This window comes from Megalobrama amblycephala, linkage group LG16 (assembly GCF_018812025.1).
Source record: "Megalobrama amblycephala isolate DHTTF-2021 linkage group LG16, ASM1881202v1, whole genome shotgun sequence".
Lineage (NCBI taxonomy): Eukaryota > Metazoa > Chordata > Actinopteri > Cypriniformes > Xenocyprididae > Megalobrama > Megalobrama amblycephala.
Window position 1 is genome coordinate 29,025,439 of NC_063059.1, and position 22,957 is coordinate 29,048,395.

The 22,957-nt window shown below is 39.9% G+C and overlaps 1 protein-coding gene across 9 annotated transcripts in view; it reads left to right on the forward strand.

Annotated features, from left to right (window-relative positions):
* The window catches only part of igsf9ba (immunoglobulin superfamily, member 9Ba), an 83,044-nt gene extending 61,145 nt beyond the window's left edge, over positions 1-21,899 (forward strand). For 3 of the 9 annotated variants that reach the window (XM_048160987.1, XM_048160991.1, XM_048160992.1), the window contains exons 6-21: positions 1,446-1,587; positions 2,796-2,941; positions 5,265-5,407; positions 5,489-5,629; positions 5,723-5,842; positions 5,927-6,077; positions 9,881-10,004; positions 10,192-10,367; positions 10,462-10,688; positions 11,148-11,232; positions 11,908-12,069; positions 12,264-12,309; positions 12,951-13,037; positions 13,642-15,288; positions 17,228-17,358; positions 17,513-21,899. In XM_048160987.1, the coding sequence (XP_048016944.1) occupies positions 1,446-1,587; positions 2,796-2,941; positions 5,265-5,407; positions 5,489-5,629; positions 5,723-5,842; positions 5,927-6,077; positions 9,881-10,004; positions 10,192-10,367; positions 10,462-10,688; positions 11,148-11,232; positions 11,908-12,069; positions 12,264-12,309; positions 12,951-13,037; positions 13,642-15,288; positions 17,228-17,358; positions 17,513-17,733 (3,749 nt within the window). In that variant the 3' untranslated portion in view covers positions 17,734-21,899. Of the gene's footprint in view, positions 1-1,445; positions 1,588-2,795; positions 2,942-5,264; positions 5,408-5,488; positions 5,630-5,722; positions 5,843-5,926; positions 6,078-9,880; positions 10,005-10,191; positions 10,368-10,461; positions 10,689-11,147; positions 11,233-11,907; positions 12,070-12,263; positions 12,310-12,950; positions 13,038-13,641; positions 15,293-15,890; positions 15,937-16,545; positions 17,359-17,512 lie in introns of those variants that run through there. The other 6 variants (XR_007180415.1, XR_007180416.1, XM_048160990.1 and 3 more) reach the window with 6 other exon arrangements.
* The last annotated feature ends 1,058 nt before the right edge of the window (positions 21,900-22,957 follow it).

Consider the following 22,957-nt stretch of genomic DNA (forward strand, 5'->3'; position numbering starts at 1 on the left):
ATTTTGAGTTCTTGCAAATCACTTCACTGTAAACCCTAAGAAAATACAAAAAAATGCCAACTTGTTAATTTGCAAACATGTTAACAATAGCATGGAATAACACTTACTGAATGGGTACAGCAACATAAAACATATAATTTGTCTGCTCTCATACCAAGCCACATGCGCTACTTGTCATCATGATGGTAACTCCAAAGACCCACATTAACGAAACTCTTCTAAATTACCATAACAAAACATTAATCACTACTAAATCTCCCTTACCATTAATCTTGCACAAAAAAACATTATATAACGCTTAATTTTAGCATTTACTCTCCCTTTCGAGTGCCATTGGCAAAGCATGCTGGGAAATAGAAATCCAGTCCAGTTTACTTAAGTTAGTCTAAATTAAAAGAAATGAGTTCATACAACTCAAGACAATGAAACAGTTCAGTTTACTTGAAATATGTTAGTGCTGTGAACACAAAAGAAAAAGAAAGTTCTAAATACTCATAGCAGTTAATTTAATTGAACTAATTTGTTTAATTTAAGTTTGTCCTACTCAAACCAATTAAGTATTTTGAGCATTAGGGTTTACAGTGAACCAAAGTTGGGTTGCAAATGGACAAACCCAGCAGTTGGGTTAAATGTTTGCCCAAAGTGTTGAGCGATTTTATTGAACCCAACTATTGTTTAAAAACTACTATATGGCTGCTTAAAATGAGCCCAAAATAGGTTGGAAATTAAAAATCAGACACATAATTACTAGAGGCAACAATAATAATCAAAAGGTGAACATTTATTAATAAGCAATTTAATACATTTTTTTTGTTGTTGTTTCATTATTATTCAGTAAACTTATATTAAACATTAATAAATGTTAATTTCCAACATATTTTGGAAATATTTTGTTCATTTTAAACAATAGTTGAGTTAAATATAACTACCTAGCCGGTTGGGCAAACATTTAACCCAGTCCGCTGGGTTTGTCCATTATCAACCCAACTTGGGTTGTTTTTAACCCAGCATTTTAAAGAAGTGTTATAAAGAGTGTAAAGAAGAATAAAATAAGATTCATGTGTAACAGTTTTGTTTCATGGCTTGGCTTGTCTTTTACTTGGTTATGCCTTTAACATCCTATTTTTTTTAAGTCTTCTGTTTGATTGTCATAATTACAACTATATTTTGTAATTGCACCTTTTTGTATCTTATAATTGTCTATTTCTCATACTGCAACTGAGACTGAAATTTTGTTTATCATAATTGCAATTTTATAGCTCACAAGTGTATCTTTACCTATATCTCAATTTTCTTTTTCATAATTGCATCACTCAGAATTGCAACTTTACTTTCAGCTCACATTAGTCTAAAAAATAGAAAATGGTTTTGGTATAACCAATAAATGGTTTTGTTTTTTCTCTGTTTGTCTGTCTATAACCCCTGTCACTGTTTGCCTCCACCAGGTCCTCCATACATTGTGTCACCACCTGAGAACATCACTGTTAACATATCCCAGAATGCCCAATTTACGTGCCAAGCAGAGGCGTATCCTGGCAACCTGACCTACACTTGGTTCTGGGAGGAAGACAACGTCTACTTCAAGAAGTAAAGTTATGATCGAGTTCACTTCTGTGCCAAGCCTCAGAGTCTTGAATACAGAAACTGTTGTGTGTGTGTGTGTCTGCCACATTCTTAAGGTTTTAGATTAGAGCCACATATATTTTTAGACCCAGAATCCCTGAATCTCAAGCCCTCTACAGCTGCATTAAGGCAAATTCTAGCGCAGTGACGCGGAGGCGCACACAGCAGGTTTTTATGCCGGGATGGGAACATCTTGTGACACTGTGCTTGTGTCATCACATGCCTAAAAAAACATGCTGATCATCTGAAGCCAAGCCAGGAGCTGTTCTGACTCCCCCAAGCGTGGCCGTATTGACCCTCTCTCTCCGCAGGGCTGTAGTCTGTTCCTCTATGTGGAAACAGGCCAGAATTGTGTGAGGAGCGGACGGATGTTCATGGGAATATTCAACATACCACTCTGTTTAAAAACCTGTGGACACTGATATTTGTAAAATCAACCTCAAGGAGTAACATGCCTAACATTCTGAAGGCATGCACATCTATAAAGCGAGGGTCTTTAACAGGGGTCCGAAGCAGTACTTTTGTGTGTGGAAAAAATCTTTGTTAAAGAAAAAAATTAATATAAAGTTAACTTCAACCAAAGCTAGTTTAGGTTAAGAAGCTAAAATTCAGCTGAATGCCAGTTAGTTGCCATCAGTTATAATGTTATAATGGATGAAATACTGTTTCTGCCTTAAAGTAAAAAATAAAAAGGTTATTTTATATCTGTCTCTTAATTGTGACTTTATATTGTGAGATATAAAGTCACAGTTATGAGAAAGTCACAATTTTGAGATAAAAAAGCACAATTATGTGAAAATCACAATTATGAGATATAAAATTACATTTATGAGAAACAGACACATTTGTAAGAAATAAAAAGTTGCAATTACATAATGTAGTTGAAATTATGGGAACTGTGAGATTGCGGATTTTTATCATAATTCATAAATCTCACAATTGCAGCTTTAATTCTTGTAACTTTGATTTTATCTAACAATTGTGGCTTGTATTTTTCACAAAAAGTATAACGTTTATTTTAAACTTTCTCCCAATCACCTTCTGTATTATGTACTCTAAGGCAGAAACAGGCTTGCATAATAATGGGATCATGTCAGCCTCAGTTCTTCTCTGTGTACAAATGCATTTAATAATATTTTTCAAACAGATCATCTCTCTTCTCTTCCCTTCAGTGATCTGAAGCTCCGTGTGCGCATCTTTATTGATGGAACCCTCATTATCTACAGAGTGAAGCCAGAGGATGCTGGGAAATATACCTGCAGCCCTAGTAACAGCCTGGGCATATCCCCCTCTGCTTCAGCTTACCTGACCGTGCAATGTGAGTTTCACCTCCAACCTCTTAAACAGCCTGCAGCACCAGGCCTGTGTTTGAAATCTTGGCCTACGTCTTGCATGCCTTTGAGGTGTTTTATGTACCGTAATTGGTGTCTGTCACATAAAGGGAGAGAGCTATTTACACCCTTTGAGATGGCGTGGTGGCTGCCAGGCATCGGAGATGTTCTAGTTGGTGCCTCTCTCTGGAGGGTTTGAGAGTGTGTTTCCATCTGCACCAGGACTCTTGAGGTGCTGCAGGAAGTGGCGGATAAAGGCCCCGATATACTTACGGCAAAGTTCTTTTTCACACTTCGTTTTGGGGGTAAAACGAAGTTCGAAATACATGAGCAGCGTTATACTGTTATCGAACATCTGACGCCGCCCATACTGCTGAGAGCAACGTTTAGATGAATATGTAAATATGTGATGCGCACTTTCCTCTCAGTAACAAAATAAACACAACAAAAATGAGAAAACAGCAAGCATTTTTTTTCATAGGAAGCTTAAGAAAATTATCTGATCATAACAACATGGGTATGTTAGCACGAGCTCTGCAAATTAACACTCCAGTAAAGTCACACTTCATTATTAAACAAATAGTTCCAACTCTGAAATCAGATTGGATGAGGCACGTTAGAAGCCACTATAGCATAGCCAATATAACGCATGTGACGGGACGTGTGTTCAAGTCATGTCGGAAAGATTGTATTTATGCACAAAGTCGTAAATACCAGTGGGAAGTCTGGGATTTGCTTTAAGCCCCGGTCTTTATATGTTGGGCCGTGTCAGTGAGAAAAATGGCGGAAAACCTCAATACTTATAGGTATTTAGTAGTAAGATTGTGAGGCTTTTTTTTTTTTTCTCTTCAAAATATGCTAATTATAATTTCCTAGCATTAGTCCCGCTCATTTGCAGGGTCTGCTTCACACACATTGGATTTGGCACAGGTTTTACACCGGATGCCTTTCCTGACGCATCCCAGATATGAGAGTACTGGGACACACTTGCACACACTCCCATGGCCAATTTGGCATCTCCAGTACACCTAACCTCCGCTTCACTTCTTGGCCGCATTACCACCTCGGGTGTGCGTTATTTTCTAATAATTCAACAGCCCGTCATCAATTATTCCTATATTATATTATATTATATTATATTATATTATATTATATTATATTATATTATATTATATTATATTATATTATATTATATTATTAAATACAAGTCAGCAGTCAGCAACCCTGTTTTGTAGATTCTGGGTGTCTGAAAATATCAATATTGATTGTCACAATGGGAAGAAAATGTAATGTGTAGAGAAAATGTGTATTGTCCTAAATGTTGATTTTCAGGGGAAAAGTGTAAAAAATTCAAAAGATTGCTTTTTTTCTCTCAATTTACCACCCAGAACAGTATATCACCATGACCCATATCTCCACAGCAGAAAAGAGGTCAGGGGTGACAAGGGGGCCTTAATGAATTAACTGAAGGGAAATATAGCACGGCAGTTTGAAGAGAGAAAAGATTAGTGGTGGAAAAGCACATTATATTGTGTCATATGCAGAGCAGTGGCTGACTGTCTCATTAGCAGCTCGCTCCTCTGTGCCGCTGGGGTTGTGCTACATCAGTCAGCGACACCCCAGGGCTGCTGCAGGTGAGAGAACTTCACAGGAAGGGCTTTAAATAACACTTGCACGTTCTGTTACGACACATCACTTACACAGGAACACTGATTTTGCAGTGAAGATTCGAGAGATGCGTTGATGCAGATTTTTATATCTAAAAGTTGAATGAACCATATTGTGATGGTTATTAACCGGTATTCTTGTAACATAAAGTATTTCAAATTTTAAATCCAACTTGCAATGTGACACACATTTATATACAGACAAGACCCACTTTTCACAATCCAGGGGAATCTCAGTGGATAAAAAGTTCAAGCCTCACCTATATTATTTTTCTCATTACGGAAGTAAATTGATTTGTGAATTCTGTAACGCTTAGTCGAGGAATGAAAAAGATAAACACTGGATAACACATCAAAATAGACTTTACAAGAAGAAATCAAATACACGAAACAATAACCGACAAAGGACTGAACAGAACAGGGAGTATAAATACACATAGTAAATGAGGGAACTAAACAGGAACAGCTGGACGAAGATGAACTAATTAGAAACCGTAGTAAATAACAAGAACATGACTGTGACAATTTCATGTTGACTTTCAATTTTTCAGATATTTAAAAAAAAAAATTCTAATCTGCTGTACCATAACTAACATTTTTACCCATGTCCCTTATTCCTGTTTGGACCGTATCCTCTTTGCAGACCCTGCCCGTGTTGTGAATATGCCACCTGTCATATACGTCCCAAGAAAGTTGCCGGGAATCATTCGCTGCCCAGTGGATGCCAACCCTCCAGTTATGTCAGTCCGATGGGAGAAAGATGGCTACCCACTCAGAATCGAGAAGGTCTGTAATGGGTGGACTTCTGATGTCTGAAATGTCAAGACTTTTGACATCACTGACTGCTCTCCTCTACTCCTCTCACAGTATCCTGGATGGAGCCAAATGGCAGACGGAAGCATTCGAGTGGCAGAGGTCACTGAAGACTCCCTTGGCACCTACACCTGTGTGCCTTACAATGTCCTAGGTACCATGGGACAGTCCCCTCCAGCCACTCTGGTGCTAAAAGTGAGTCAGTGCGTCTTAATTAAATGGGTCATATCGGGAGGAATCACTTTTTCCTTGAAGGTTTGTATGTTGAACGTCATCATGTGACCCTAGGACCCCCCTTACTTCAACGTGAGGCCCGGGGGGGAGTACCGCCAGGAGGCGGGGAGAGAGCTGGTCATCCCCTGTGCTGCTTCTGGAGACCCTGAGATTCCAACCATCGTATGGAGAAAGGTACCATGACACTGAGTATAATATATATTCCCCTTGCCATGGATAGATGATCATAAACTGTTTTTTATTTTGTGCTTTGTCAAGGTCGGGAAACCCAGCAGAAGCAAACATAACATCTTACCAAGTGGTAGCTTGCAATTCATGTCTCTGAGCAAAGAGGATCATGGAGAGTGGGAATGTGTTGCCACCAATGTAGTAACAAGCATCACTGCCAGCACACGCCTTTTTGTAATAGGTAAATCTGTCTGTCTGTCTATCTATCTATCTATTGGCTCGTTTCCACCAAGTGGTACGGTACAGTATAGTACAGTACAGTACGTAATTATTTCCGTTTTGATTGTCAGAAGTTGTGAATGGTACCAAAATACAGAACAGTACCGTACCACTTTTTTGGGACCTTTCCATTGGGGTACCTAGCACAGTAGTCCGGTACCTAAAGGGTGGAGCTAGACTCACTGCAGAATGTTGATTGGTTGACAGAGAATCGTCACTTGCATGTGCTACAAGGGGAATGACAACACGAGGCGCCATTTTTTAAATATATAGTTGAAACACAATGTTGGCGCGCAGCTATGTGGCCCGAGAAGCAAGAACAGGATCAGCTGTATGTCCTCCATTGTTGTTTTCTTTGGTGCTTTCTTCTTCACGCGGGAATGATATCGATCGCTACTTACCGGCACACACCGAATCAGGGTTTACCATCCCGAATCGTCCTGTACTGTACTGTACTGTACTGTACTGCTCGGTGGAAACGAGCCATAAAACATTGATCTATCTATCTATCTATCTATCTATCTATCTATCTATCTATCTATCTATCTATCTATCTATCTATCTGTCTGTCTGTCTGTCTGTCTGTCTGTTTATCTATCTATCTATCTATCTATCTATCTATCTATCTATCTATCTATCTATCTATCTATCTATCTATCTATCTATCTATCTATCTATCTATCTATCTATCTATCTATCTATCTGTCTGTCTGTCTGTCTGTCTATCTATCTATCTATCTATCTATCTATCTATCTATCTATCTATCTATCTATCTATCTATCTATCTATCTATCTATCTATCTATCTATCTATCTATCTGTCTGTCTGTCTGTCTGTCTGTCTGTTTATCTATCTATCTATCTATCTGTCTGTCTGTCTAAATCATTTAGTAAATACAACATTTTTCTAAATGAATTTGAGTTTTTTTCCCCTACATTTTTGAAGGTTTTTTAAGGACACAAAATACATCACATATGTGATTTCTCATCATGTGCCAGACAGGAAGTGTAGGCTAGGACATTACGATTCCCAGCCAAGCGGCACAAGTGAGTCATTACAGTAGGGGGGCTGTGTAGCTTGTGGGGGCTCTAACTCAGCTGTCACGTCTGTGAGTTCGCCCTCGGATGACAAGTGATGTGTCAGCAGGCACACAACCCCACACACACTTTATTTGTTTGGTGATGGACTGGTGTCATGACAGTCTAAAGATTATGCTTAATGAGGGAGCAATTAACAGATTCTGCGCAGCTGCTAGGTGCCGATAAGAGATGTGATGGAACTCCTGAATCCATCCTCCACTTCAGAGTCTTCATCGTCTTCAGCACCCGGTGCTCTGCTGCTATTATCAGACTGGGTCAGTCTGTGCTTGGGGTTTGTTTATTGTCTGGTCAGAAAACATAAGTGAGAGGAGGTTCAGGTCAGACAAATGGATCTCCTGTTCTTCAGTTCCTCATAAATCTCTCTAGCCTTGTCTGACAAGGCTAAATTCATCTTGGAAAGACGTTTTTTTTTTTTTTTTTTTTGTGACAAACATCCTGGCTTAGACCTTAAAGATTTTTAGTTTGGAAAGAAGTTAATATTTTTATTCAGCAAGGATGCATTAAATTGATCAAAAGTGACAGTAAAGTATTTTACATTGTCACAAAAAAAAAAAAAAAAAAAATCATGTTGTTATAAATACTGTTCTTTTGAACTTTCTATTCATCAAAGAATCCTGAAAAGATCATGGTTTCCTCAAAAATATTAAAAGTAATAAGAAATGTTTCTTGAACACCAAATCAGCATATTCAAATGATTTCTGAAGGATCATGTGACACGAAGACTGGAGTAATGATGCTGAAAATTCCATTTCAAAATATATTAAAATGTAATAAATTAAAATGCTTATTTTAAATTGTAATAATATTTCACAATATTACTTATTTTACAATTTTTACTCTATTTTTGAAATAATTAGACTTTGAAAAAAAAAAAAATTCTTACAGACTCCAAACATTTAAACTGAAGTGTATATTTGTGTGTTTTTAATTGTAATAAATTGAGAGTTTCTGCCTGAGTGGTATCATAAAAGAGAGTAAAGATTAAACAAAAAGGTGCTTGCCTATGCAAAACTGTTGCTGTGTGGTTGCTAAAATGTTTTGGTTGGTTGCTTATTGGCCCAAAGTAAAAGAGCCCCACCCTAAGTACAATATTTTTACATTTTTACAAAATTTTGCAAAAAAATAGCTTAGCTCAAAAAACATGTTTTGATGTGTCATTTATCCATAGCACAAAAGTAATGTGCCAAAGTTGAATACTTAGTGTTAGTGGTTTATTCAAATCCATAACATTGCAAGTATGAGTAATTTTAATAGTGGTGTAAAGTATTTGAGTAAATGTAATTAGTCACTGTACTTAAATATCTTTTTGGCTACTTTTGTATGAAAGATATTAGCAACTTTTACTCTCTAAATGACATTTTTTAATAAATATATGTACTCTTTACTCCAATGTATTTGTGATGAGTAATGCAATACTTATCACCAATGTATTTCACTGGCAGTTTGTCACTGGCATGTCTCTTAGGTGTTGAGGACTAGCACATCTTTGAGCCTACATTCAGTACATAAGGGATAATCCACTGCTAGCTGTGCATTAAATGATTTTAATACACAATGTGGAGGCAAAGAACCACCCGTTGCGAAGCAGAGTGCATTCAAATTGTTTAATGCACAGCTAGCCGTGGATTATTCTGCTTATACCATGATCATTTGCCAGCATTGACAACTTAAAGGTGTTATTGATGTTTGCAGTGCAATATTTGACCGGAAGGGTAAAAATTATGGTTATTTTTGTCAGTTACAGCTCGTTGGATCTAGCATTGTGCCCACTTTGAATCAGACATGGAGATAAAGTAGTGCAGTAAGGTTACATTTATTTGAATGAATTATTGCATTAATTTGAATTCATTATCGAGAGAGAGATGAGAGATGCCTGAGCGAATTACCTGCATCTGTTCAGCATCTCTCTCTATTAACAACGATGCTGTGAGTTTAATTATTATAAAACCAGCGATGTTAGCCCCGTTGCTGAGTAAAATAGTGTAGCGATTCAGTAGCAAAGCTATTTTATTAATAAAGGTCGCGGGCAGCATTGATAAATTTCTGTGCTCCTTAATGTTTCTGTGTGCTTCAATGAAAACAGTGCATTAATATAGAACAGTGATTAAACTGACTTGGATCTACCTGGGTTTTACTGCACACCTTCCAGCCAATCAGAATTGAGTATTCAGAAAGACCATGGTATAAGAGTAAAATACTTAAGTACTGTTCAAATCAGATACTCTAAGATTTTATTAAAAAAATATTGGAATTGGTGACTTGTAACCAGTGCTTGAAATGGAAAAATAAAAGTACCGGTACCCCTAATGCTCAGTTCAAAACACATTCCTAAAGAAGAGAGGGCTCGGTGGGCTTCCGTACATGTCGGAAGTGCCGGTGTTGTGCTGAATTTCCACCCCCCTGCCAAATTATTACCCCCCTAATCCTAACCCCTCCCCCACACCTACTCCTAAACCTAAACAATACTAGAGGGGTAATAATCTGGCTGGGGGTCGAAATTCGGCACAACAAGAGAAGTGCTGGTACCGGCCCATTTCAAGCACTGCTTGTAACTTGTAATGGAGTCATTTACTTTTACTCAAGTATGGTTTTTAGGTACTCTTTACACCTCTGAACAGTATTAACGAATGAAATCACTGCTAATTAAAAATAACCCTATTTCAGGCACTAGTCCACATGCGCCAACTAATGTCCACGTGTCAGCATCCACAAGCTCCGCTAACGTTTCCTGGGAACCTGGATATGATGGAGGCTTTGAACAGACGTTCTCGGTCTGGTATGGCCCGGTGTAAGTCATGATAGAACCCCCACTAAATATAGTTCCTTCCTCACTTTTTTTCTACATATACTCGTGACATTTACATTTCACTGTATTTCAAGAAATAATGTATGTGATATGCAAGAAGTTCTTGTTTTTAAAATCAGATTTTCTTGGTAAAATGCATTTAATGCAACTCTTTGCTACAATCCAATAGGAAGGTGAAGAATGATTTAGGGCCACATGATTGGCTGTCCATACCTGTGCCCGGCTCTCAGATGTGGTTGATGGTCCAGGGGTTGGAGCCAAAGACTGCCTATCAATTCAGTGTGCTGGCCCAGAACAAGCTGGGCACCGGCCCCTTCAGTGAGGTAGTCACTGTGACTACAGGAGGTGGGTGACACTTCATTACAAGCTGTTGTGTAATGGACCTCTGAATGACCCTCCACATGAGATGCACTTAACAACCTCCTTTTATTTTTCCTAGGGTATCCCATAAGTACCCCTGAACCACTGGTGCTTCTAACTCCACCACGGTGCCTCACAGCCAACCGGACACAGCAGGGTGTATTGTTGACATGGCTTCCTCCGGCCAATCACTCTTCACCAATCGACCGTTACATCATTGAGTTTCGTCTGGGAGAAAGGTGGGAGGTTCTGGATGACTTGATTCCTGCCACTGAGACTGAGATCATAGCAAGAGACCTCATTCAGGTAACACTTATTGTGTTAATGTCACTACTTATATCCAACTTTCTATTTATACATCTTCAAAAAAAAAATCATCATGGTTTCCACAAAAATATTAAGCAACACAACTGTTTTCAACATTGATAATAAGAAAAGTTTCTTGAGCACCAAATCAGCATATTAGAATGATAATATAATAAAATAAAATGATCAAATAATATCTAATTTGAAGGTTAAAATTTGTGAGTTCCATCTTATGTGCCAGCGTTTGTTTTTGCATGGCAGCTCTGTGACTATTGAGAGAAACGCAGTGTGGGAATGCATTTCAGCTGAAAAGCTCAAAGGATGTCATTTTAATTCAGTCTGACATATAGCGGAGTCTGCTACAAATGTTCTTGTTACAAATCTGTTGGTAGATCTGACACTTCAACCTGTTGGCCTCACAGGATTTGTGACCCACTGACCTGTTTCTCTGTCTCCCAGGACTCTTGGTATGAATTCCGAGCGCTAGCTGTAATGGATGATCTTGTCAGTGAGAGCAGTAATGTGGTGGGAGTGTCAAGTACAGGTGAGAATATGGGGCATAGCTAAAATGCACCAATTCATTGCTTTAGCCACCTAGAGCTTCACTGCCCCCTGCTGCTCATTGTAGTTAGTGCCCTACTGTATTCTTTTTTTTTTTTTTTTTTTTTTGCTGTGTAAATGCCATACAAGGATTCCATGCATCTATTTTTTGGAGGGGGCAACAATGGCAGTCCTGGCTCATTTAAGATATGACCAAAACTAAAGCTAATGTAAAGCTAAAGTTACTTAGTGATTGAGCTAATATGTTTTTAATAGATCACCATGCATTTTCCTTGAAATTAAAAAGCTGAAATTTTGAGTTCTGTACCAAGTGGAATTGCATTGCAGTGTATTTGACTGATTCAATTTAGATGTGATTTCTGCCACAATGTTTTAGATGAACGCTATAACCTTAATTATTAAAGATACTGATTTGTTTTTGAAAGTTGCATTCAAAATCCACTTTCAAAATCTGAAAGCCACGTGCCCCCTCGATTTAAATAGGCAAGGCGCTTCTGATCTGATAGGCTGCAGTTATGTTAACACTATGCTATAGTCTGCTTTGTAATGCACACTAACTGAATCACTGTCAGCAATCACGTTAACCTGCTTTGTGAATACACGCTTGCTGCATTCTTCCATCCTAATTTCATGTTCTGGAGTGTGTCTCCTCTCTCAGACCCCTTCCCTCCCACAGAGATCTCAGACGAGGGGCTGGCCAAGCCAGTGGTGGCCGGCATTGTGGCCACCATTTGTTTCTTGGCGGCTGCCATCCTCTTCAGCACGCTCGCTGCTTGTTTCGTCAACAAGCAGCATCGTCGCAAGCTCAAACGCAAGCGAGGTGAGTCCTTCAAAACTTCAAGACCAGTCTCACTGTTGCATTCCTGGTTTAAAGCTGAAATGTATCATTTCTGCACCATTGTTGTTGCACGTCACAAATTTATTGGATTTTTCCTGCTTCAACATTGCAGTGGTTGAGATAAAGATATGAAGCATATTGTCATGCTGATGTGGCATTGTGTGATTTGTCCTTAGACCCTCCACTATCGATTACGCACACAAGGAAAAGCATTGAATCTCCGTAAGTACCAGTGCATGGTAACATCCATCATACTTTGCACTTCTGCAAATCTGTTGACTACCAGGCACATGGCTTGAGAGAGAGAAAGAGAGAGAGAGCATGTACAGTTTGGGAAATCAAACAGCTGACCCTAGCAGCTGCTGTGTTAACGTGAGGGATGCATGGAGGAGGATTTGAGTAGTCACTAAAGTGGCTGCTATAAATGCATCTGTGCTTACCTCTGCTTTTCAGCAGTGAGATGCATTGATTTGCCATTACAAACAATCTTCTCAAGCTTTTTCTTTCTTTTTTCTTTTTTTTTTTTTTTTTGCCGTCCAGTCAGGTTGTGATAGAACCTTTCAATAGTGCAAGAACATATTTATAAACATGATGCTTACCCCCCAGCTTCTCTGAATCGACCAGTGCAGGCATGGCAGCATGTCACTCTTACATTTAACCAGAGATAAAGGAAGGGGAACATTAAGGATAGTACCTCCAACCCAGTTGAAACTTGGATTCACGCTCTTTTCTGATTCCATTGTGGTCTTAATAGAGCTGCAGTCTCATGCTCCCATTCCACCCATTTCCACATAGCAGTGTGGAACCATAGTCTGGTTGACGGCCGACTCTGCCCCGTCTCTATTGTGTTTTTGTCACCGCAGGCCTCCTCTTACCCCCTTGCCTGGCATTGAGCCCTACTGGGAAGAGCCAGACAGGAGCAGCTACAGGCCCCCATCTACCAGCCCTCAGTGAGTGCTTGCACCTGTATCTCTCTCTGCAGCAGGCGCTAACATGCGCCTGTCTGCCGTAGCTGCATGTTTTCAGTTAGTGGTGCGGAGCTACAATGCTTCTGTGGGGGAATAGACAACTTCAGCCCTCAGCTGCTCCTAATTTTGACACTTGTTTGACCGTTTAAAGTCAGGAAGATGGATTATTATTGAAGAGTTGAGTGAAGATATAGTTTAGTTGATATTTTGTTGGCCCACTGGTGCCTGTATTGACTAATGTGTTTCTGTGTCCTGTCCCCATTCTGTTGTTCTCCATTATGTCTCATCTTGACATCGTCCTTCAGTTTTATTAGACAAGATGGCCATTAAATAAAGGTCAATGTTTAATGTAATCACTATTATGAAAACAGCCACATGCATGTATAAAGGCTAATTTCTCAGAATTTTTTTTTTCATTTACAAAAAACAGTAAATAGCATACAAATAGAAAGTGTAATATGCCATTTCCTTTTGATTATATTCCACATGTCTATATGTAGTGGTTCTTGTTTTGATAGTGCTGATTTTAAGTTCTGGTATTCCCCAGGGCTCGGTCCTAAGCCCCATGTTTTTTTTTAATTGATAGGCTGTCCTCTGGGAAGATCAGTCCTGAGAGCATTGCTTCCTCCCGGCCCCCATCTCTGGCCAGCGTGGGTGGCCACAGTCTATACGTTAAGAAGTTGCCAAGCCCCAGGAAAGAGAAAGAGCTTTCCCTCTATAAGAAAACCAAGAGAGCAATAACCAGTAAGAAGTACAGCGTGTCCAAGCATGAGGCTGAGGTCACCACGCCCATCGAGCTGATCAGCCGTGGACCTGATGGCCGATTCGTCATGGACCCCAGTGACATCGACACGTCCCTCAAGCCCAGACGCATTGAGGGTTTTCCCTTTGTGGAGGAATCAGACTTGTATCCTGAGTTCCGCCAGTCAGATGAGGAGAACGATGACCCAGGGCCCCTACCCCCAGTCATGGCCACCCTCAGGCCCCAGATATCCCCTGTGTCCTCCAGCCAGGAGTCCTACATGCAGCCCCCAGCCTACAGCCCCCGGTTCCAGAGACCCATGGAAGGTATGAGCATCTCGGAGGGTAGTCGGCTTCAGGCCACAGGGCAGAGCCGGGTCTCCCATTTTCACAGGGTCTTCCCTCCAGGCCCCTTCTATGGCTATCTAGGTAGTGGTGCTGAGGTGGAGCTTCACCCTCCGTTTTACATGCCTGATGTTAGTCCACGTAGCTCTGCCATGTCCTCCTCACCTTCATACCCCCCTGAGGGGCCGTTTCGCCATCCCACCATCCCAGAGGAGAGGGAGGAGCTGAGGATCCATCAGTACGGCGCCTCCGGCCACGCCCTGCCACTGGTGCATAGCCCTCCCTCCTCTCGCTCGACCGAGATCTGGCAGCCTCCTGACTTCCCCTTTCTGGGTCAGGAGGGTCCCCGTCTCGCTCTTCCACCACGTCATTCCTCATATCTCCACCGGGACATCCCCGAGCCCCCGCCATACCCCTCCCATAGTCGCACTCTTAGCACCACCTCTCAGCTCCCTTCAAGCTCTGCTTTCCTCCAGCTGGAGGCCCCTAGAGCCCAACTGAGCAGATCTCCCGGCAGGTTCCCGCCTCAGGGCCCTTCAGCCAAGCATATAACTATGCAACAGGCCCAGACTCTGGGGCAGTTGAGACACACTGCCCACGGTACGGGCGTACCAGTGTTGCCTTACTTAGGCGCCACGGCTCGCATGGGGAGCCCAAGCACACTGCACAGTGAGAGCTCGGACGGCTGGAGGTCCGAGGCCCAGCCTTGGCTGAGCCCCAGGGCGGCACGAAGGATGGATCTCGGCCTGCAGCAGGTGGTCCTGCAGCCGTCACGACTCTCCCCACTGACCCAGACCCCTCCCAGCTCACATGCCGGCTCTCCAGACATTCTCGTTCGCCCTCCTCCCCGCCCCAGCATCCTGCGGTCTTCCCGCTCTCAAGAGATGCCCGAGAGTGCCCGTCACCCTGCCAGTGTCTCCTTTTCCCGAAGGTCTCTCTCCTCTTCCCCTGCCACTTCACCTACCCAAGGCCAGAGTGGCCAGCGGCCCAGCCTCAGCTACCGTGCCCACATGGCCTTTGCCACAGCCGCGGCCAGCTACCCCTCCCAGTCCCCTTCACCCCCCACGGAGAGCAGTGATGCTTTCGGCCAGATGCCATCTCAGAGAAGGACAGATGAGGAGATGCTCCCCTCAGAACCCTCTCCAGGGTAGGTGAACCATACCATTGGAGGCTCCAAAATGACAAAGGAGTTTGTTATTCATCATCTGTGCCGCAAAAGCAATGCTTTCATGCTTTTGCGATTTTTGATAAAAAATACTTTACATGTACATCTTACTATAAACTATTTACATATGCACAAATGTCCATGTCCTCCAGTATAACTCCTTATTGGGTTCACAGGATAAAATTCCATTCCTTTTTTTTTTTCTTTTTTTTTTTCTTCAAATCCTATTCTTCTTTAACCTTTAAACAGTATAATCTTGATTTAAGAAATGATTGTAGTGTATAACGTTTCTCATGGTTAAGGATTTTCTAGTGCATCCATGATGATCCCATGGCTCTTCCTTCTTTGTCCTCTTTTGTCGGCTGATCACATCACTCACCCTCTCCAACTCATTTCCTTCCATTTCTCTCACTTCCTCTAACTCAGGGCTTTGACCATCACGGTGGCCTTCTTAGGCGGCCTTCGTTGCCAGGGATGAGTGTGCGCTCATCTCTTGCAACACTCATCCTCATAATAGAGTAGAGACGCCGCTTTTCTCTGGAGACTCTGGTAGTCTTACCCTCTTTGTTTTTGATTGATCTCAGCTATCTGGGCAGCATTGTTGTGACCAGGTCCTCTACACCACAATAGGTAAGGGTCGAATCCATGTCTGAAAGGGGAGGGGTTTGCAGGCGGGGTCTTAAATCATTCTGATTTAAAGGGGAATTACTTTATTTTTGAACATTTTTTCATTACACGATAACATTTATACATTGTATTTTTTGGTATATATCTTGAAAAAATGTATAGCTGGTATATAAACAATGCCATTTTTAAGCTTTTTTAGCACTGCTTTTCAAAGCATTTCTGTGATCATTATTTTTTTTTCCAGGAAATGTTGCACTTGCGCCCTTTCAGGGGCACACTTGGATATTCCCCTTTAAAATTTTGTTTCCATGTACAAAAATATCATGCATGCCATTTCTAAATACTCTTTCTCGATGCCGAATCAGTAACAGCAGTTCTCAAACTAAAATTTCTTGTCACATTTTGTCGTCCTAGTGGTTTGGTTCCTTTCTTTTATGTGACTGTTCTTTACTGGCCATTCTCCCCTCCCTGCCATCTCTTCTCCTGTCAGCATGGTGAAGCCACTGTACAGTGTATTCATGGTAACCAGAGTGTGTTTGATGTGGCGAACTTTAGTGCTCAGTCATGTCTACCTCCCCCTCTATTAATCACTTTCACTTTCTCTTTCCACAGCCTCAGCAGCAGGGGAGACTCTCTGTAAACGCTTTGTGTTTCTGTGCCTTGTGAACCCATGAGTTGTTGGCTGACTCTTCAGTATGGACGTTTGAGTGTCATGATCTCTGCCATGATAGAGGAATGGCATGTGCGATAAAAGACAACACTTGTCAGGAAATGTAACCCCTGTGGTCAGTTTAATAGGAAACCAGTGAGCTTACTGGGAAACAGGAGATTTTGGCTAATTGTAATTTGATTGGACAGTGCTGGCAGCATGGCAGCAGTGTACAACATGAGGTAAAAGGTTTATTCATGTTAATTTAGGTGTATTCTGTAGTAAATGAGTTGTGGGGGGATGCTAAATTCAACTCACCAGACTAACTGAACTAATACAATGTGCTTTTAATTTACAGAGTACCCATCTAATGAAGAAGAGTTTTTGTTTTTTATAAAAAGAAATGTGATTTGATATTTAATATTTATGCTGATGACCAATGAAAAGTGGCACCAAAAAGTCAATTGATAGGCAGTATTTTCAAATTTTCAGTATTTTGTCATGAAGGCTTTAACACTGCATTTGGCTTTGGGCAGCCAAAGTGTTCCCTGACAGGGCTAAATCTCAGTTTGATCAGGCCGGTCAAAGCATAGTGCACCCTGGTGGCGCTGTGAAGTAATGCATCATTGTGTTTGTCTCTCACAGGGAGCATCTAGGTGCAGTGAGAGTCCCTGCAGGGTCTGAGAGCTTTGAAGCACTGATATATTATTGTATTAATAAAGCCAAGAAATCATCAGCCAACAAGAACAACAACTCCAGATTCAAGAAAAGGACAGGTCAGTTTCACCCATACATTACATAATGGGAGAAATGGACATGTTATCAGCCCTGACACCTTAACATCGTGGCAGAGAGGTTTGCATGCACAGGCAACCTGAAAATGTAAAAATCTATTCTGTTGCTGTGTCTCATTTGCTCTGCTGTCTTTAGATGTGTCCACCTCTCAGACCCAGCAGCCGCATGCATCTCAGGCCTCTGAGCAAAGAGAACATCTCAGCTCTCCTTCAAAGAAAAAGTGGAAAAGTACACTTAGAAAGCCCCCCTGTCTTCATCTGTCCTCTCTTCTGCGCTGGCTTCACCCCAGAGAAGACAGAAAATCCCTGCTGGCCAGTATGGACCCTGCCCCTTCAAACTATGGTTCTCTGCTCTGAGAGCCCCCCAAACTCACTAAAACTTATCCTGTGGGGCGGATCGTCTTCTTGTCCATTAGCAAAACCGTATAATGGACAAGCTCTCAGTACTGTTTTGTAATCAGTCTAAACTAGATACAATTTATTATGTTCTTCGGTTGGCACAATATACTACACATATCTGTATTTTCTGTAAATTTACACAAAGGAAAAACGTACAGGGGTGCTCTTTTAGAAGAAACTGAAAACTGGAACAGGACAAAAGCTTTTCATTTGATAATAAAAAAAAGAAAATAATAGCATTCCATTACATGCTAGGAAAAATCTTGCTGACCACTTCGGTTTTTGTCATAACGTTGTCAGAACTGTGTATATTGTGAAGGATAGAGAGTTAAATGCTCTGTACAAATATGTGATAGTTATTACAGGGTTTCGTTTCTTCCTTCTACAAAATATACCTCAAAAAAGAGAGAGAAAAAACGAAAAGGAATTAATAATCGGGAACTTATTTCAGCACTTCTACCATATTTTGTGCAAGCTAGCATATTTCATTTTGGATGGCATATGTTGTCTGTTTGCGGCAAAGCTTGACAGAACATGAGGGATTAATGTAAGCCCAGAAATTACAATGAATTTGTTTATAACATATTAAACGTGAAATATAAAGCACAGAATATCACTGAAATTGTAAGCTTGAAAAGAATGGCTGCAGTCCTAGACAATGTTTGAACAGCTGAAAACATGCTTTCTTATTTATTTTTTAAATAATTTACATTATTTTTGACAAAAAATAAATAAATATTGGACACCTTTAAGGCACTTTTTTTAATCTGTGGTTGGAGGTAGATTAATAATAGCCCCCTGCTGAAAAATGATTCAGGTTCACATTAAATTTTAGAAATATGCTTTTTGACATGTTCAGTGGAAATGTGATATTTAAACTGAATTACTTGGTCCTTGTCTTGCACAAATGTAGTTAGAAGTGGTGAAATGCATTATTAATCTTTCCGTCACTTCCTTGAAGTAAATAATTTCTTATATGTTGCTATGGACATACAGTACACAAACTAATTACAGTAGATATTGTGCAGACTAATGAAGACATCAGTATAAAATAGAAAAGTGAAATAGTCCTTAATCTAATCAGTGGGGGGAAAAAAAGATCTTCTCAGTTACTTTCTACCTACAAAAGTGAACCTCCAAAAGTAGCTTGACTCTTTTTTTTTTTTTTTCTTGAAAACGACTTCAGTAAATTGTATTGTAATCTTTACTATTTGTCATCCATCACGGCTCATCTGATGACATAGCAAAGTTTGAGTTATTTGAATTAATGACGAGTTTAGTGTTTCCGAAGGATGTTTATTGTCTCTAGAATTCACTAACAGCTGCTGATTTGCTACCTACAGTGAAAGCTAATCGTTTAGTTTAACCGATGGTGAATGTATGATTTGCTCTTAGAAGATATTTTCATTGTGATGTTTCTCTCGTTTACGCACCAATGCGATCAACTCCAAAATGAATCTGTGAATGGAGTTTAATAAGAAAATCGAATGAAATCTCATGCAGTACTTGAATAAGGCTGAATATACAAGCAGGAAACACTGGGATGAATTTCTGTGTATAGAGATTCGTAGTAGCCTTTTTTGAGTTTAGAAGATTTGACTTGAGTGCCCAAAGGGCTGTTTACTTTGTCTTTTCTTTCTCTTGCTTTGAATACAACTATTTTACTCGACATGAAAACGAATGCTCAAACATCTCACTGCAGTGATTTGAGCTATTCGGTATTAGGTCAGCAGATTCTGTTGCTTATTTCTATGTATGTCTTCGTCATTAGTAGCGTTTTCCACCCCACGTGGTGCAACTTCATAAGGCTGCTTTAATCGTGTAGTCTCTGAGGAGGAGAGGGCAGTGTTCATTTTTAGATATTCTTGATTACCTGCCTTTAGCTGTCTGGAGAAAAGTGTTAAAGTTAGACTTGACTCTGTTTTTGCTACGTGTTTTGTCAAGAGCTCATTGCTAACAAGTCCTACAACAACCACATAATGTTTACATGATCTAGAAATATAACGTGCAAGGATGTAGGCACATTGTACACATTATGACTTGGTGCTATGTCTTTTTGAACTCGTGGTGCTGTGGTTCAGAGGTTAACACACAAACTCACGCACAGTCCTCTGTCTTAAACTAACTAAACTAGCTCCGTCGTGATTTCCGTTGTCGAGTTCTTCTGGTGAGTAGGACCGCAAGCAATAAAACCTCTCTCACAGGGCAGGTCCTGTGCGCTCACTATCTTTCAGTATGGAAACCGTTGAAGGTGTTAAATAAAAATCGGCTTTGACATTCAGTACGTGCTTACGTTATCGCGTGAACGGTCGCTGTCACCATGAATAAAAACCCGCGTATTTAGAAAGATTTATAAAGACGAATTTGAGGAGGCAGCATATCAAATGTATAATCCATGAAATGTACCCACGGTATGATAGTAAATTTTTCATTTAGCATGGAAAGAACCTGGTACCTGGAGGTCTGACGCGTCAAGCGGCGACATTTCTGTTTTATAGTGTTTTTCATGGACACGGTGGAGCGATGCATCCTCGCGTAAAGCTGTCACGCTGATTTAAGATGCAGGTGCAGTGTCGCTGTATATCTGTGGATGGTGATTGACGGCATTTTATTCAGCTCCTCTGTGGTCTTTGTAGGGAGAACCCGACTGAAGAAGCGTTTCTCTTCTTGTTGAATATATATGATACTGTACAGGTAGACACGCCCCCTTTTTTGCTTCTGTAAGAGGGCTCATTTGCAGGAAGTGTCATATCAACTCTTTGATTGCCTGTATTCAGTTTTGTGCTTACTTCTTATGGTGCTTCGTGAAACTTTTTCTTTTTCTTTTTTTCGTTGATTGAACAGAACTAACCTTACATAATCAAGATATTTCACTTGTTCGGACCTGTTTGTCTCGTTTCAGATAATGTACATCTTTTTGTTCTTGATTCTTTTGCTGTTCATATTAACCAGCACTGAAAACTTAGAATGTAATACTGCATTATGCACTAATTTATGACTGTTTTAACATTAAACCTCATACTTAGAGCTTATTGGAAGCATATTTCAAATTGCATTTTTTTTGTGCTTTTTTTTAACTGCTTTTGAATTTGTGTTGTACTTTGTTTGGAGATTATATTATCTGAAGATGTGTTCTGGGCAAACATGTTTTTCCATCTTGATCACCCTACATACAATGTATAAGAAAGAGACTGTTCTTATGTTAAGAAAAAATTATAACTTTTTTTTTTTTTTTTTTTCTTTCAGATTTATTTGAATGACTGGGTCAGAGGCATCTTTTGTTAAGTAATCTCATTTATTTCAGGTATTATTCTTAAACAGTATGGTGCTGTACCAAAGCCTTATGTACAATATTATTATGATGTATTGTTTGATTCTTCTGCCACTGCTAATGAATTCTCCAACAAATTGCTAGACGACTCTGATTACGAAACAAGGTGCAGTGTGCCTCTATCTTCTAGTCCTTGATTAGTAGGCCTACTTCACAGTCTTTTTCATGGGCATTCGGTGTCTCCACATACTCAGATGTTAAGATATGGTGCCTGGTGTGTCTTCATGCTGCTAGGAGTAAATGTTTAAAATGTTTCGTATCTGTACTACCAACTTCTGAAGTATGACATTGACCTCCACAATAACTCAGCTGGACACTTTGATTCAGCATCTTGATATTAAAAGGGAACAACCCTGCAGTAAGCAATGGCATTTTTAGAGAATAAAGGAAAACCCATTGTTAATTTATTTTTATTCTATTGCTTTGATCTTTTTTTTTTTTTTTTTTTTTTTACATTTATAAGTTTTGCTCTAGAATAAGAACCCAATCAAAAAGAATATGCTATCCTGACAAATGAATTGTCCTTGAGAGTTACATCAATACCAGACCTGGGAATGAAACATATGGAGTGTTGAATATGTGTGTGCGAGTGTGAGCGTGTGCTGTCTTTAACAGCCCAGTTGAAGTTCTGTATAGTGGAGCTGTTCAATTTGCATTGTTTACATCACCAGATGCCCAGATATGCACATTTTGGCAAGCTCTATTAGGTTGACATTTTCCAACGCTTTGGTCCATGTAATAACCCCGTAAAACTTTTTGTATTTTGATATAATAAAAAAAATATAAGAGTGTGTTTTTATTTCTTTACGAGTGATCTTTTGACTTTAAGTACCTGAAGTGACCACTAGAGGCCATTATTGAATAATGATACATCTGAATGGCTGATTTTAAAACTTCTGTTTCTACATATTAAGCAAAATGCCTTGGAGGGAAGGTGTTTTTCGAAAATCTGCCACAATGACTGATACTGCTGTCATATAGGGAAATAAAAGTGTTCATCCAGTCGCAAAGTCCTTAACCAACACAACTCCCTCTCACACACCTATTTATCTGAAGTAAGTGACTAACACAGAATAGATAACACTGTGCCACTGGCATAAGTCTTGTGGCCAACGCCTTGGCATTGGACAGATTTAATAATTATCATGATGATGACAATGATTGCTCAAGAAAAAGTTGAGACAGACTCAGGAAGATATTTTAAAGAAGGTGGGAAGCTGAATAGTTCTGGGGCACCATTCACTTCCATAGTATTTTTTTTTTTTTTCTATATGGAAGTCAATGGTGCCCCAAAGTGGCCTGGTTACAAACTTTCTTTAAAATATCTTCTTTTGTGTTCAACAGAACAAAGAAATGTATACAGGTTTGGAACAACTTGAGGGCGAGTGAATGATGACAGGTTGACTATCGCTTTAATGAACCAGTTATGACCTTTCACCTTTGACCATTCTGCATGTTATGTTTTTTTTTTTAATCTATGAATCAAATCTTACCTGACAAATATGATATTCACTGCATATATATTTCACAAACTGCTAGTTAGTTTGGTTTCATTTAAAGGGATAGTTCACCCAAAAATGAAAATTCTGTCATCATTTAGGCTACTCACCTTTATGTGATTCTAAACCTGTATAACTTTCTTCTGCAGAACACAAAACAAAGATATTTTGAAAAATCAAACTATTTTGGTTACCAAATTTTTTGTCAAAATATCTTCATTTGTACTCCATGAAAGAAAGTAATACAGTTTGAGACATGAGGGTGAAAAAATGTATGTAATTTTCTCTTAAAATACTTAAGGCCTGGTTTCACAGACAGGGTTCACAGACAGTATGCCAGGATTGGTCTTAG